Here is an 11639-nt window from a genome sequence, read left to right on the forward strand (position 1 = left end):
GACCCCCGCCGCAGTAATCCGAAGCGCGGGACTTCCTGTGAGCTGTTCTGCGCAGCCCTCCGGGGCCCTCGGGCAGTGGAGACGAGAGGACCGGCCCAGCATTAGAGAGGCGGGGCTCTGTCTCCAGGGCCTCAGCCACTGGGGGCGTGGCCTCCCGGGGGCCTCCTCTGACGGGCAGCCGGCCGACGCGCCTCTCTCGTGGCGGACCCCCCGAGGTGAACTCTGACCTCCTGTAGTCCTGGTCCAGCCGACTCCGGCTCAGGTGCACACTCAGGTCCCGCCCACAGGGGCACCTCGGCTGGGACAGGAAGTTAAACCCACCCAGCCGCGCCCCACAGTGCTGACAGCTCAGTCTGCCTGAGGTCCAGCAGGCCTATAGAGGAACACACACGTACTACAGATATCAAACACACACTTACTACAGATATCAAACACACACTTACTACAGATATCAAACACACACTTACTACAGATATCAAACACACACTTACTACAGATATCAAGCACACACTTACTACAGATATCAAACACACACGTACTACAGATATCAAACACACACGTACTACAGATATCAAACACACACTTACTACAGATATCAAACACACACTTACTACAGATATCAAACACACACTTACTACAGATATCAAACACACACTTACTACAGATATCAAACACACACGTACTACAGATATCAAACACACGTACTACAGATATCAAGCACACACGTACTACAGATATCAAACACACACGTACTACAGATATCAAACACACACGTACTACAGATATCAAACACACACGTACTACAGATATCAAACACACACTTACTACAGATATCAAACACACACTTACTACAGATATCAAACACACACTTACTACAGATATCAAACACACACGTACTACGTACAGGCACCTGTATAACACTCTGTACAGATAAGATTCTTTCAAAAATAATTCAATGAAAGGTCCTAAATAAACGTACTAAACATTTTACATTACATTTGTAATTTGGCATTATAGTTAAAAACTGAATCAAATCAATATTTTTTGTGACCACCCTTCTGCGTTAAAACTGCATCACTTCTCTATGATAGCCAACACTGTCCAGCAGTTCTATAAGACAATCAGCAGGGAGGTTGTTCCAAGCATGTTGGACTTGCCACAGTTCTTCTGCAGACTATGGTTGGCTCCTTGCTTCTGATCGCAGACAGCCTTGATCTTGTAAAAAGTAGTCAACTATTTACAGTAATATGTTACTTTTTCAAATTAAATACAAAAATGTCTCTGTATTTGAATGAATATGAATGAGTATTCTTTTATACTAACACACACAACAAAAAAAACAACATATATATAATAAAGTCTAGGGTGCCTAAGTCTTCTGCACAGTACTGTATATCAAACACACACTAACTACAGATATAAAACACACATGTACTACATACATCAAACACACACTTAGTACAGATATCAAACACGCACACTCTTACTACCGATATCAAACACACATTCACTAGGCTAACACACACACTTACTACAGATATCAAACACACATTCATTAACACACATCAAAAATACACTTACTACAGATATCAAACACACACTCACTAACAACAGATATCAAACACACACTTAATACAGATACCAAACAAACACTCCCTAACACACACGCGCGCACACACACACACACGCACACACACGCACACACACACATACACACACACACACACACACACACACACACACACACACACACACACATCAAATACACATACTCACAAACTAAACACACACACTACACAGACCAAACACACACTCACTATACACACACTCACTACAGATATCAAACACACACACTTACTACAGAAACCAAACACATTTACTAACACACACACACACACACACACACACACACACACACACACACACACACAGTACTTATTCCCTAAACCTTGACCAGTCCTTTACAAATCGGCAGGGTGATGCTGTTGAATGAAGCTGGTTAAGTTGTACAGTGCAGTGGTTACATTAGGATCCTAGAGTCTCTTTTTTGTGGAAGAGTCTGCTATTTACACACAAAGAGCATCCTTACCTGGTGGATCGATGCAAGGATCCAGGCAGGCAAATTATCAAAGTCCATGTGCCAGATTTTGCACTCTGCTGCCACGTCATCGACCGTGTTCATCTGCCCAGTAAAACATGCGGTCTATCAGGCAAGGCTTCACAACGATCAAACATCAGGTCCACTCTGTCACAGCACTCTCTGAGGAGACTCTCCAGCTTACTCATGCTTAAGATTCCAGTCAGATTCACGTGTTGTTCAGCAGGTTGTCCTGTATAGTAGATTCTGACCTGGCATTTTATTCGCCTTTTTATCTTGAGACTATGGTTTGATTTGTACTAGACATCTACGTACAAGTTCTCTTTGGTGGCCTGTATCCTAGCGGCTAAGGTGCTTAACCTGGAAGGTTCATTACAAACTCAACTTGTCCATAGACATGCAAAATGTGGCAGCATAAGTGGTCAAGTTTTAATATAAAATAAAACTCTGAATTAGCAAACTCCAAATTCCATCAGGGCTGGCTGAGATTTGTATTGACAACATTGTGACTAAAACTAAAATGCAGAAGACTGACAAAAACTGCAAAAATCACAATTTGCCAGAATTAACACTCCCCAAAAAGAAACCAAGGGAGATGTTGAACAGAGGATTCATCTATTGACAATTATCGCTGGAAATGCATGCAGCACCAGCATCATACAATGTTAAAAACACACACAGGATGTACCGTGAGCAGGCAAGATGCATCCACCACGCATTTACGACACTTCCTGCAGCGAAGTACTGGCACCTTGCCTGACGTTTCCATGGTCACCAGCACCAAATCCTGTGATTAAAAGATTGATGAACATTCCCTGTCGTGCACAGTGGCTCTCTGGTCAACGGGAAAATTCAGAAACTTCCAAAATCCAGGCATTACTGTTCACCCCGATTACATTTGTCTGTTACGCCCATCACTGATGAAATATGTCATGCAGTTACAATTACACTTGAAACATGCGTATTTTCGTTGGGGATTCTGTTGTTAAATCGTGACTGTGGAACAAAAACGTTTATAGCTCATCAGAGAGGTACAACTGGTGACAGAGGCATCACAAAAGAAACAGGTCAACTTGACAATTGGCCTAACTTAACTGGATAACTTATTTTCATTTTCTCTTTAACGTTACAGTCGTAACTCACCAATCTGTCCCTCCAACAAAATGTTTTATGTCCACATGGTTTTTAAATGTTATGTTTCCCAAACATGTCGACGCGGAACGCTGATGCACGAACTCCTGCGCAGGAATAAGTAACTTATAAGGTTGCAGTTAGACAAACTACCAAACTAGCTAACTGGCTAATGCAGATATGCGGCTGTACCGATGCAGACTAACGTATTTTAAGAGTAACTTATGACCAGTAACGTACACTCACCGTGTTCCGAACAGTGCAAATTAATTTGTGTGTGTGTGTGTGTGTGTGTGTGTGTGTGTGTGTGTGTGTGTGTGTGTGTGTGTGTGTGAAAGTATACTTTCTTCCGTTTTCGTAAAACATAGTACGAACCACATATGCGACCCGTTTCACCACACAGTGACATGGTCATAGTGCTCCACTGTGACATCGTTTTGGTGAAGCTGTGTTGGTAACGAAAGACTACCAGCAGGCTTATACGGCGGTGTTCGGACCATCGTGAAGTGCGCTAAAACGGTTTTTCGAACACAGGGACGTTGTGCAATTCTTATCGTTTTCTCTATAATTTTAGTTTCTGAGATAGTCAATAAGCAACCATAATCATAAACCACATTCCTCAGGAGAAGACCTACCTTTGAACGAACGATAACTTATAGTGTATCCCGCTTCCCTGAGTTCTGTTCGGAACACGGGGAGTTTACGTTACACGTTCAACAAATGTAAAACAAACCGATTTGACACGTAAAGCTACGCTACAATAGCGTAGCTAATTAGTTTTTCGCGACAATTACCAAACATATCCGTAGCGTAGCTAATTCGTTTTTCGCGACAATTACCAAACATACCCGGTGTACGCAACTAAAGTGCAAAATATTTTGATCTCAACACTCCGACAACAGCATAAATGACTGTGCACTAAAACCAATATCGCAAAAACTGTTCAATGTAGAAATATTACATTTACCTACACAATAATGGCATTGCACAGTCTCAAATAAAAAACAAACACTCTTCCTCGAGTTGTTTTGCTGGCCATGCAAAGTTAAGTTAAAAGGACAGTGACGTTAACTATTCACTACGGAAACTCAGATGTACCAAACCCAATGTACTCAATGTCACGAACCGCATATGCGCGGCATATATATGCTTTCAAGTATAACGTCTTTTGAAAGCATGACCCTTGCAGAGCATTACGTTTTAATATATAATAATAATAATAATAATAATAATAATAATAATAATAATAATAAACTGGGAACATCTTTGTAACACAATGTTCGCTCAGAGAAGGATACAGCTTGCATGGAGGGTATCAAATGCCCTCCCAATGACATTTGTACTTTGATTATTTGTTAATTTTCCATATCCCCCACTGAACCTATCCTTCACTGTGGATGGTACCACGGCGTCACCCTCTTTTTGAATATGGCAGTGTGTCCGTGCAGATTCTTTTTGTAACATATTGAGAATCCACCCCTTCCTCGCCCCATGGTCAGCCCAGCTCCTAGTCCAGGAGCTGATCATCTCCCCTCCGCAGCACTGTAGCTCTCCCTGCCCCTGTCATCAGACCGCTGAAGCTCCCCCAGAATTATGCAGCTGTCTACAACGTCTGCAGACTCAGATTGCATGAAATGAGAAACCTGGGTGCTAGCCTCGGTGCTACCCTCAGGAAAGCTATTGTATATGTTCCCACCTCCCCCCTTGCATGCGGGGGGCGGCCTGTAGCGTAGTAGTTAAGGTACATGACTGGGACCCGCAAGGTCGGTGGTTCTAATCCCGGTGTAGCCACAATGAGATCCGCACAGCCGTTGGACCCTTGAGCAAGACCCTTAACCCTGCATTGCTCCAGGGGAGGATTGTCTCCTGCTTAGTCTAATCAACTGTACGTCGCTCTGGATAAGAGCGTCTGCCAAATGGCATTAATTAATGCATGTCTGCTCTTATATGGCACGTGTCCTGTCTGTTTTGGCCCGCAAGTGATGGAATGAACTTCCCACTGAAGTCAGAGGACTTGCGCCGATGGTTCCCCTAACCTTCTTTAGATATCATTTCGTTTTTCACTTGTCTTCCTTGGATTTCCTTCCGGATAATGTTATACAGTAAGTGTAACAGGTTATCGGACTAGACCTGCATTGTTTTGTTACAATACAAATCGACGTTTGTAAGATTAATACTGCACCCAGTAGTGGTTATAAATGGGCCTACACGGATTGTAGGTGATTCCGAAGAATAATACTGATGTTCGATACTTCTATTCGGTGGTCTGGATAAGAGCGTCAAGTAATGTAATGTCATGGTGTACGATCGCCTCAGAACAAGCTCGAAGTCTCCAGCAGCCAGACATCACGGCAGGTGGCAGCAACAGACTTCCGCTGTGCTGGCGGAACTGACCACGGTGCTGAGATTTCGTTGGAACTCTTAACATTTTAATAATAAAGCATAACAAAAGACTAATTTAATTTAGATTTGGTTGAACTTGCCTAAACAAATATGCAAATATGGTTAGATAATCAGGGTACTCATTAAAATAATAATTGCATGAAACATTTTTAATTTCCATGTTTGGATTACATCTGTACTTTCTGATAAATTTGTGATAATAATGACAGTGAGGACGATTTGAAAAATGTTTTTCTTTACTTAAAATTGACCGTGTAGCCATTTTCTTTGTTGCATAGCCCATTTAATACCTAAATATTATTCATGCACAGTTGTTAACAAATTGCATTAGCCAAAATAAATGAAACGCACCAGGTAGCCAACAACCTGTTGGCTATAATCCTTTACGAGATACCTCAGTAGACTATGCAGACAAGTGAATGAATGCATTCATTGTTTCCTGACATCGCGCATTTAATGAAAATGAAAGACTATGCTACTGCAAAACAGTGTAGCGATCTCTCAGTCAATTGACGTACTTTCCACCGTTGGTATAAATTATTTCACATCGTCACACATCGTCAGTGATACCCAGACTTGTGTTTCCAAGACTCCAGATCACCACCGGCTTTCCCTAGGATGGGGTAGAATTGGACAGGAGTGCTTGTGCGAGGGGTCGAAGATTTCCGTCGTAGTCGATGCTTACTCGAAATGGAAAATACAAACAACACAACATTTTCAGATGGGATCAAACAGAACCATAACACGACGAATTTATTTAAAGTGGCACTGAGTGACCAGATCGCCACATCCATGTTCCTGGGAGCACTTATTCTCTGTGCCATATTTGGGAATGCGTGTGTAGTCGCAGCGATCGCTCTGGAGAGATCCCTTCAGAATGTGGCGAACTATCTGATCGGATCGCTGGCCGTTACGGACCTTATGGTGTCGGTGCTGGTGCTGCCCATGGCGGCACTTTATCAAGTCTTGAATAAATGGACTCTCGGCCAGGTAACTTGTGACATTTTTATTTCTCTGGACGTGTTGTGTTGCACATCGTCAATACTACACCTATGCGCAATAGCCTTGGACAGATACTGGGCTATAACAGACCCCATAGATTACGTGAACAAAAGAACTCCTAGACGCGCAGCAATCTTAATCTGCGTCACTTGGCTGGTTGGGTTTTCCGTATCTATTCCTCCGATGTTAGGGTGGAGAAAAGCCGAGGACAGGGCGGACCCTGACGCCTGTAACATCAGCCAAGATCCCGGGTACACCATATACTCGACTTTCGGCGCGTTTTACATCCCGCTGATACTAATGCTTGTTCTTTACGGGAGGATATTCAAGGCTGCCAGGTTTCGAATTCGAAAAACAGTCCGGAAAACGGAGAAAAAGAAAGTTTCGGACCAGTGCTTGGCAGTGTCGCCCGCCCTGTTTCACAAAAAGACTAACGGGGAGCTGAGCAAAAACTGGAAGCGGAGCGTGGAACCCAAACCGACTTCGTGCGTAAACGGCGCGGTCAAACACGCTGAAGACGGCGAGTCACTGGAGATCATTGAAGTACACAGCAACTCAAAAAATCACCTCCCCCTCCCTAACACTCCACAGTCGGCTGTGTTTTTTGAGAACAGAAACGAAAAGAACACAGAGGCCAAAAGAAAAATAGCGTTGACCAGAGAACGCAAAACAGTAAAGACCCTTGGTATCATAATGGGCACGTTCATTCTGTGTTGGTTACCATTCTTCATTGTGGCTCTGGTTTTACCCTTCTGCCCCAACAGTTGCCACATGCCCGCGGGACTGTGGAACGTGATCAACTGGCTTGGCTACTCGAACTCTCTTTTAAACCCCATCATATATGCGTACTTCAACAAAGACTTCCAAAGTGCTTTCAAGAAGATTATTAAATGCAAATTCTGCAGACCATGAGAATCAACTTTTATTTGCTTTTTGTAAACAGCTATTTATTTATTATTATTATTATTATTATTATTATTATTATTATTATTATTATTATTATTGCTGTCGTTGTTGTCGCCATCGTCGTCATCCTGATCTTCCTGACCATAAGATACCGTCTAAACACCTCATAAAATCGACCTGTGTAGTTATGAATGCCTTTTTTTAAATCTCAGTCACTGATGGACATGATGCCAGGCTTTGCAGGGTATTTATAGGCTTTAAATTGCCCTGCGGAATGGAAAAGTACAGTTTGTCTCATGGCGTGGTTAGAAGTTTACATTTCCATGGAAGACGCATCTTGGTGTGTGTTGGACATTGTGGTCATTTGGATGGGCCAGGAGAACCTTCCTGCTCGGGAGCATTATTAATATCAATCTTGCTTCGTAGTGTTAAGACAATAAACAACTTTGTGACAGACAGTTGCAAGCGTGTGGTCCACTTTTTGCTCTTAAGCCTCCATTCCCAACCGAATATCTGACTAGACATTCGTTGAGTTTATGTGTGGTCGGAATATCGAATAATGAGGTGCTTTTAACAATATACACAGCAATAATATAACAAAAATAAGAATACATTCAAAATAAAAAAACAAGTTAGATTAGGGGATTTGGATTCTCTGCACCTCTAAAATGACAAGCATAACAAATTGTAAAGATAGCAATGCACATATTATTAATCAAAATGCAATCTGTGAGTTAAATTGCAGTTATTGACTGAAATCAATGAAATCATATAAATGCTATGTTTTCGTTACATATCGTGTGTGTGCGAGAGAGAGAGAGAGAGAGAGAGAGAGAGAGAGAGAGAGAGAGAGAGAGAGAGAGAGAGAGAGAGAGAGAGAGAGAGATTGATTCTGTGTGCGTGCGATTGTGCGTTATGAATTACGATATGCTGTATATCATATGAACCAAAGCAGTTGGAGTGGAGGCAGCTGAAGTTTGTGCCAGGATTTTAACAAGTTAGTTCTCCATCTCATGTGAAGCGCTCACAGTCTCAAAGTTGGAAAAGAGGAAAGATTAAAGGAGTTGAGTGTGCTGCAGTAGAGACTGTGAGGAGAAGCAGGACCCATTAGCTGCTGCGTTAGATGTTTGCGTTTCCCCACTGGGCTTCCCGCGGATCTTTTCACTTAAGTCGCTTTTCCTGTGAATCTATTCTTGCCCAAGGGAACCCACCATATGCTGCGCGTTTGGAGATGTGAGAAAACTCTGAGGAAACTCAAGCAATTTAAACCTTTGAGGGAGTCAGTAAACTCTACTTGCCTGGAGTACAGAATAATACTCCCTCCCAAATGACAGAAACCACTCAAACCTAAAAACTGTACTTCCAGGAAACATTACAATTTCTATGTCTAAGACTGCGTGACGATGGTTTGTTTGTTAAAACTGTTAACTCTTTCAGCTGTTAAAACATTTTGAAATCACATTGTACGATGTCACATTAATGCAGATGTATGAATACATTATGAAATAAGCAATAGCGCAGGGCGACTGTATAGATAAGAAATGTTCATTATCTGAAAGTTTTCCTGTCAAGATTGAGAGCGGATGACTTGCCCTTCACTCAAAGTGTCGATGAGCTATTAACTCAGTTAACTGGATTTTCTAACGTATGGATTGTAGGCTACTTGCGGGTACAAATGTGATATTTCATTACATTTTAGTCAAGAACACTATACAAATGAAAAATCCTGTAAATTTTCACCTTACGAAACCTATTAAACCAAACACTGTAACAATTATCTCCAAATCCCAAATTCAAAACTGATAGTCATATCACTATTTTGAACTGAAATGTTGAATGAAGCACTGGGTTCAGTCTATGAAACCAAAATTGTAATGAACTTTGAAGATGAAAATATGCCACTGGTCTGTTTAGCTGTACTGTCTAAACACGTTTACAATTTTTTTTTTTTTAACTGAGTGAGGTAAATCATTTTTGCGCATGCATGTCTTTTTGTCGGGGTGTTCTTATTGTTCATCTGCTTCATCTCGGGTGGTTTTCAGTTGCATATTTTTCATCACAGGGCATGGCAATCAGATTTGGTGTCTTTTTAGTGTCAGAAATATTAGTGTAGAGGAGAAGGTCATATAAAATATAAATTTATGCTAATATTTCATGTGTGCGAATAACCACACTTATTTACATGTAACCCCATTCTAAAGCTGTCGTGTTTGTCTTTTTATATCTACATTTTACAGTGTGGTTTCAAAATACTATATTAAGTATATAGTTGGATGTTTGATGAATTAATGGATTCATTTACTATTGAGTACATTGGACTGACATTCAGACTTAGAGAAGATAAAATGATGTTAGAAAGAGCTGTGTGTGTGTGTGTGTGTGTGAGAGAGAGAGAGAGAAGAGAGAGAGAGAGAGAGAGAGAGAGAGATAGAGAGATGGGGAAGTGAGAGAGTGAGGAAGAGGGAGAGAGCGAGAGAGAGAGAGGAGAGAGAGAGAGAGAGGAGGAGAGAAGAGAGAGAGATAGATAGAGAGAGAGGAAGAGGGAGAGTGAGGGAGATTAATTTTAAAGAGCAATACAGCTCTACCAGTGGCAGTGTAAAGAGAAAGTTAAGGAGAAGGAAAACAATTGTAGATTTACAGTCATAAAATCTCTACTGGGGTGATTAATTCTGCTGTTAGTGTTATTTTGTCTTTCCATTTGTCTCTGCCAAGAAGGCGCCAACTCATATTGATCAAAAGTTACACTGTAGATCAGAGCAAATTGGCTCATTTAAGAGGGTAATTCAATGTACTGATAACACCAATGTGTCAGAAAGGTACAGCAGACATCATACATAGCATTCTCCTCCACCTTTCCCCTTCCAGTCTCAACTGTACTGTAGAGATGATCACTTGTCCTAATCTCACCTGTACTACAGACTAATACCTGCCCTAATCTCACCAGTACTGTAGAGATGAACACCTGCCCAAATCTCACCTGTACTATAGATTAACACCTGCCCTAATCTTGCCTGTACTATAGACTAACACCTGCCCTAATCTCACCTGTACTATAGACTAACACCTGTCCTAATCTCACCTGTACTATAGACTAACACCTGCCCTAATCTCACCTGTACTATAGATTAACACCTGCCCTAATCTCACCTGTACTATAGACTAACACCTGCCCTAATCCCACCTGTACTGTAGAGATGAACACTTGCCCAAATCTCACCTGTATTATAGATTAACACCTGCCCTAATATCACCTGTACTATAGACTAATACCTGCCCTAATCTCACCGGTACTATAGACTAACACCTGCCCTAATCTCACCTGTACTATAGACTAACACCTGCCCTAATCTCACCTGTACTATAGACCAACACCTGCCCTAATGTCACCTGTACTAACACCTGCCCTAATCTCACTTCTACTGTGGAGATGAACACCTGACCTAATCTCACCTGTACTAGAGAGACTAACACCTGCTCTAATCTCACCTGCACTGTTGACTAACACCTGCCTTAATCTAACCTGTACTGTAGACTAACAACGGTCCTAATTTCACCTGTACTAGAGAGACTAACACCTGCCCTAATCTCACCAGTACTGTAGAGACTAACACCTGCCAAAAATGTTGTGTACAGAGCATGTACAATATTTACGCTTTTTTAGCTCACTTTTATTATTACTTTTATATGTGATGCGGAATGATAATTAATTCATGACTCATTTTCATGGTGTGCCCCTCTCTGGTGTATAGCACAGCGAATGAGCAAATGAGGGAGCGAGTTCAGACACAGCACAGCTGTGGGCCCGTAGATGCCGGGTGTGTGATTGGGATTAGCTAATGTAACAGTATCCAGAGGCCCCTGGCCAAATTGGGCCACACCGCACACCAAAAATAACAAAGCTTATTGTCTACCACTGCAGACTAATGACATAACCCATGCTCAAGCCTGTAGCTATAGGCTCAGTGCGTGATTGGCTGAGCAACCAGCCAATCACCAGCCTTTGAGCAGTTTTCTGGGCGGAGAGAGAACCTGAATCAGTGCGAAATTACCTACCTATGTTTGTCCAGTAGCGGGAGTCCCAGAATCAGAGGATCCATTT

At 42.0% G+C, this 11639-nt stretch overlaps 2 protein-coding genes across 9 annotated transcripts in view; one reads left to right on the forward strand and one right to left on the reverse strand.

Moving 5' to 3' along the window:
• LOC133142230 (E3 ubiquitin-protein ligase RNF180-like) overlaps nt 1-4328 on the reverse strand; it is a 7850-nt gene extending 3522 nt beyond the window's left edge. For 2 of the 8 annotated variants that reach the window (XM_061263318.1, XM_061263326.1), the window contains exons 1-5: nt 4201-4279; nt 3242-3336; nt 2787-2885; nt 2090-2182; nt 1-373 (exon numbers count right to left, since the gene is read on the reverse strand). The exon at nt 1-373 is cut by the window's left edge and continues 362 nt beyond it. In XM_061263318.1, the coding sequence (XP_061119302.1) occupies nt 1-373; nt 2090-2182; nt 2787-2867 (547 nt within the window). In that variant the 5' untranslated portion in view covers nt 2868-2885; nt 3242-3336; nt 4201-4279. Of the gene's footprint in view, nt 374-2089; nt 2183-2786; nt 2886-3241; nt 3337-3864; nt 3910-4196 lie in introns of those variants that run through there. The other 6 variants (XM_061263321.1, XM_061263324.1, XM_061263325.1 and 3 more) reach the window with 6 other exon arrangements.
• A 1994-nt stretch (nt 4329-6322) lies between these two features.
• LOC133142462 (5-hydroxytryptamine receptor 1A-alpha-like) lies at nt 6323-7546 on the forward strand. Its single transcript, XM_061263696.1, has one exon. The coding sequence runs from the start codon at nt 6323-6325 to the stop codon at nt 7544-7546; it is 1224 nt and encodes a 407-aa protein (XP_061119680.1).
• The last annotated feature ends 4093 nt before the right edge of the window (nt 7547-11639 follow it).

Source organism: Conger conger, chromosome 12, assembly GCF_963514075.1.
Source record: "Conger conger chromosome 12, fConCon1.1, whole genome shotgun sequence".
NCBI lineage: Eukaryota > Metazoa > Chordata > Actinopteri > Anguilliformes > Congridae > Conger > Conger conger.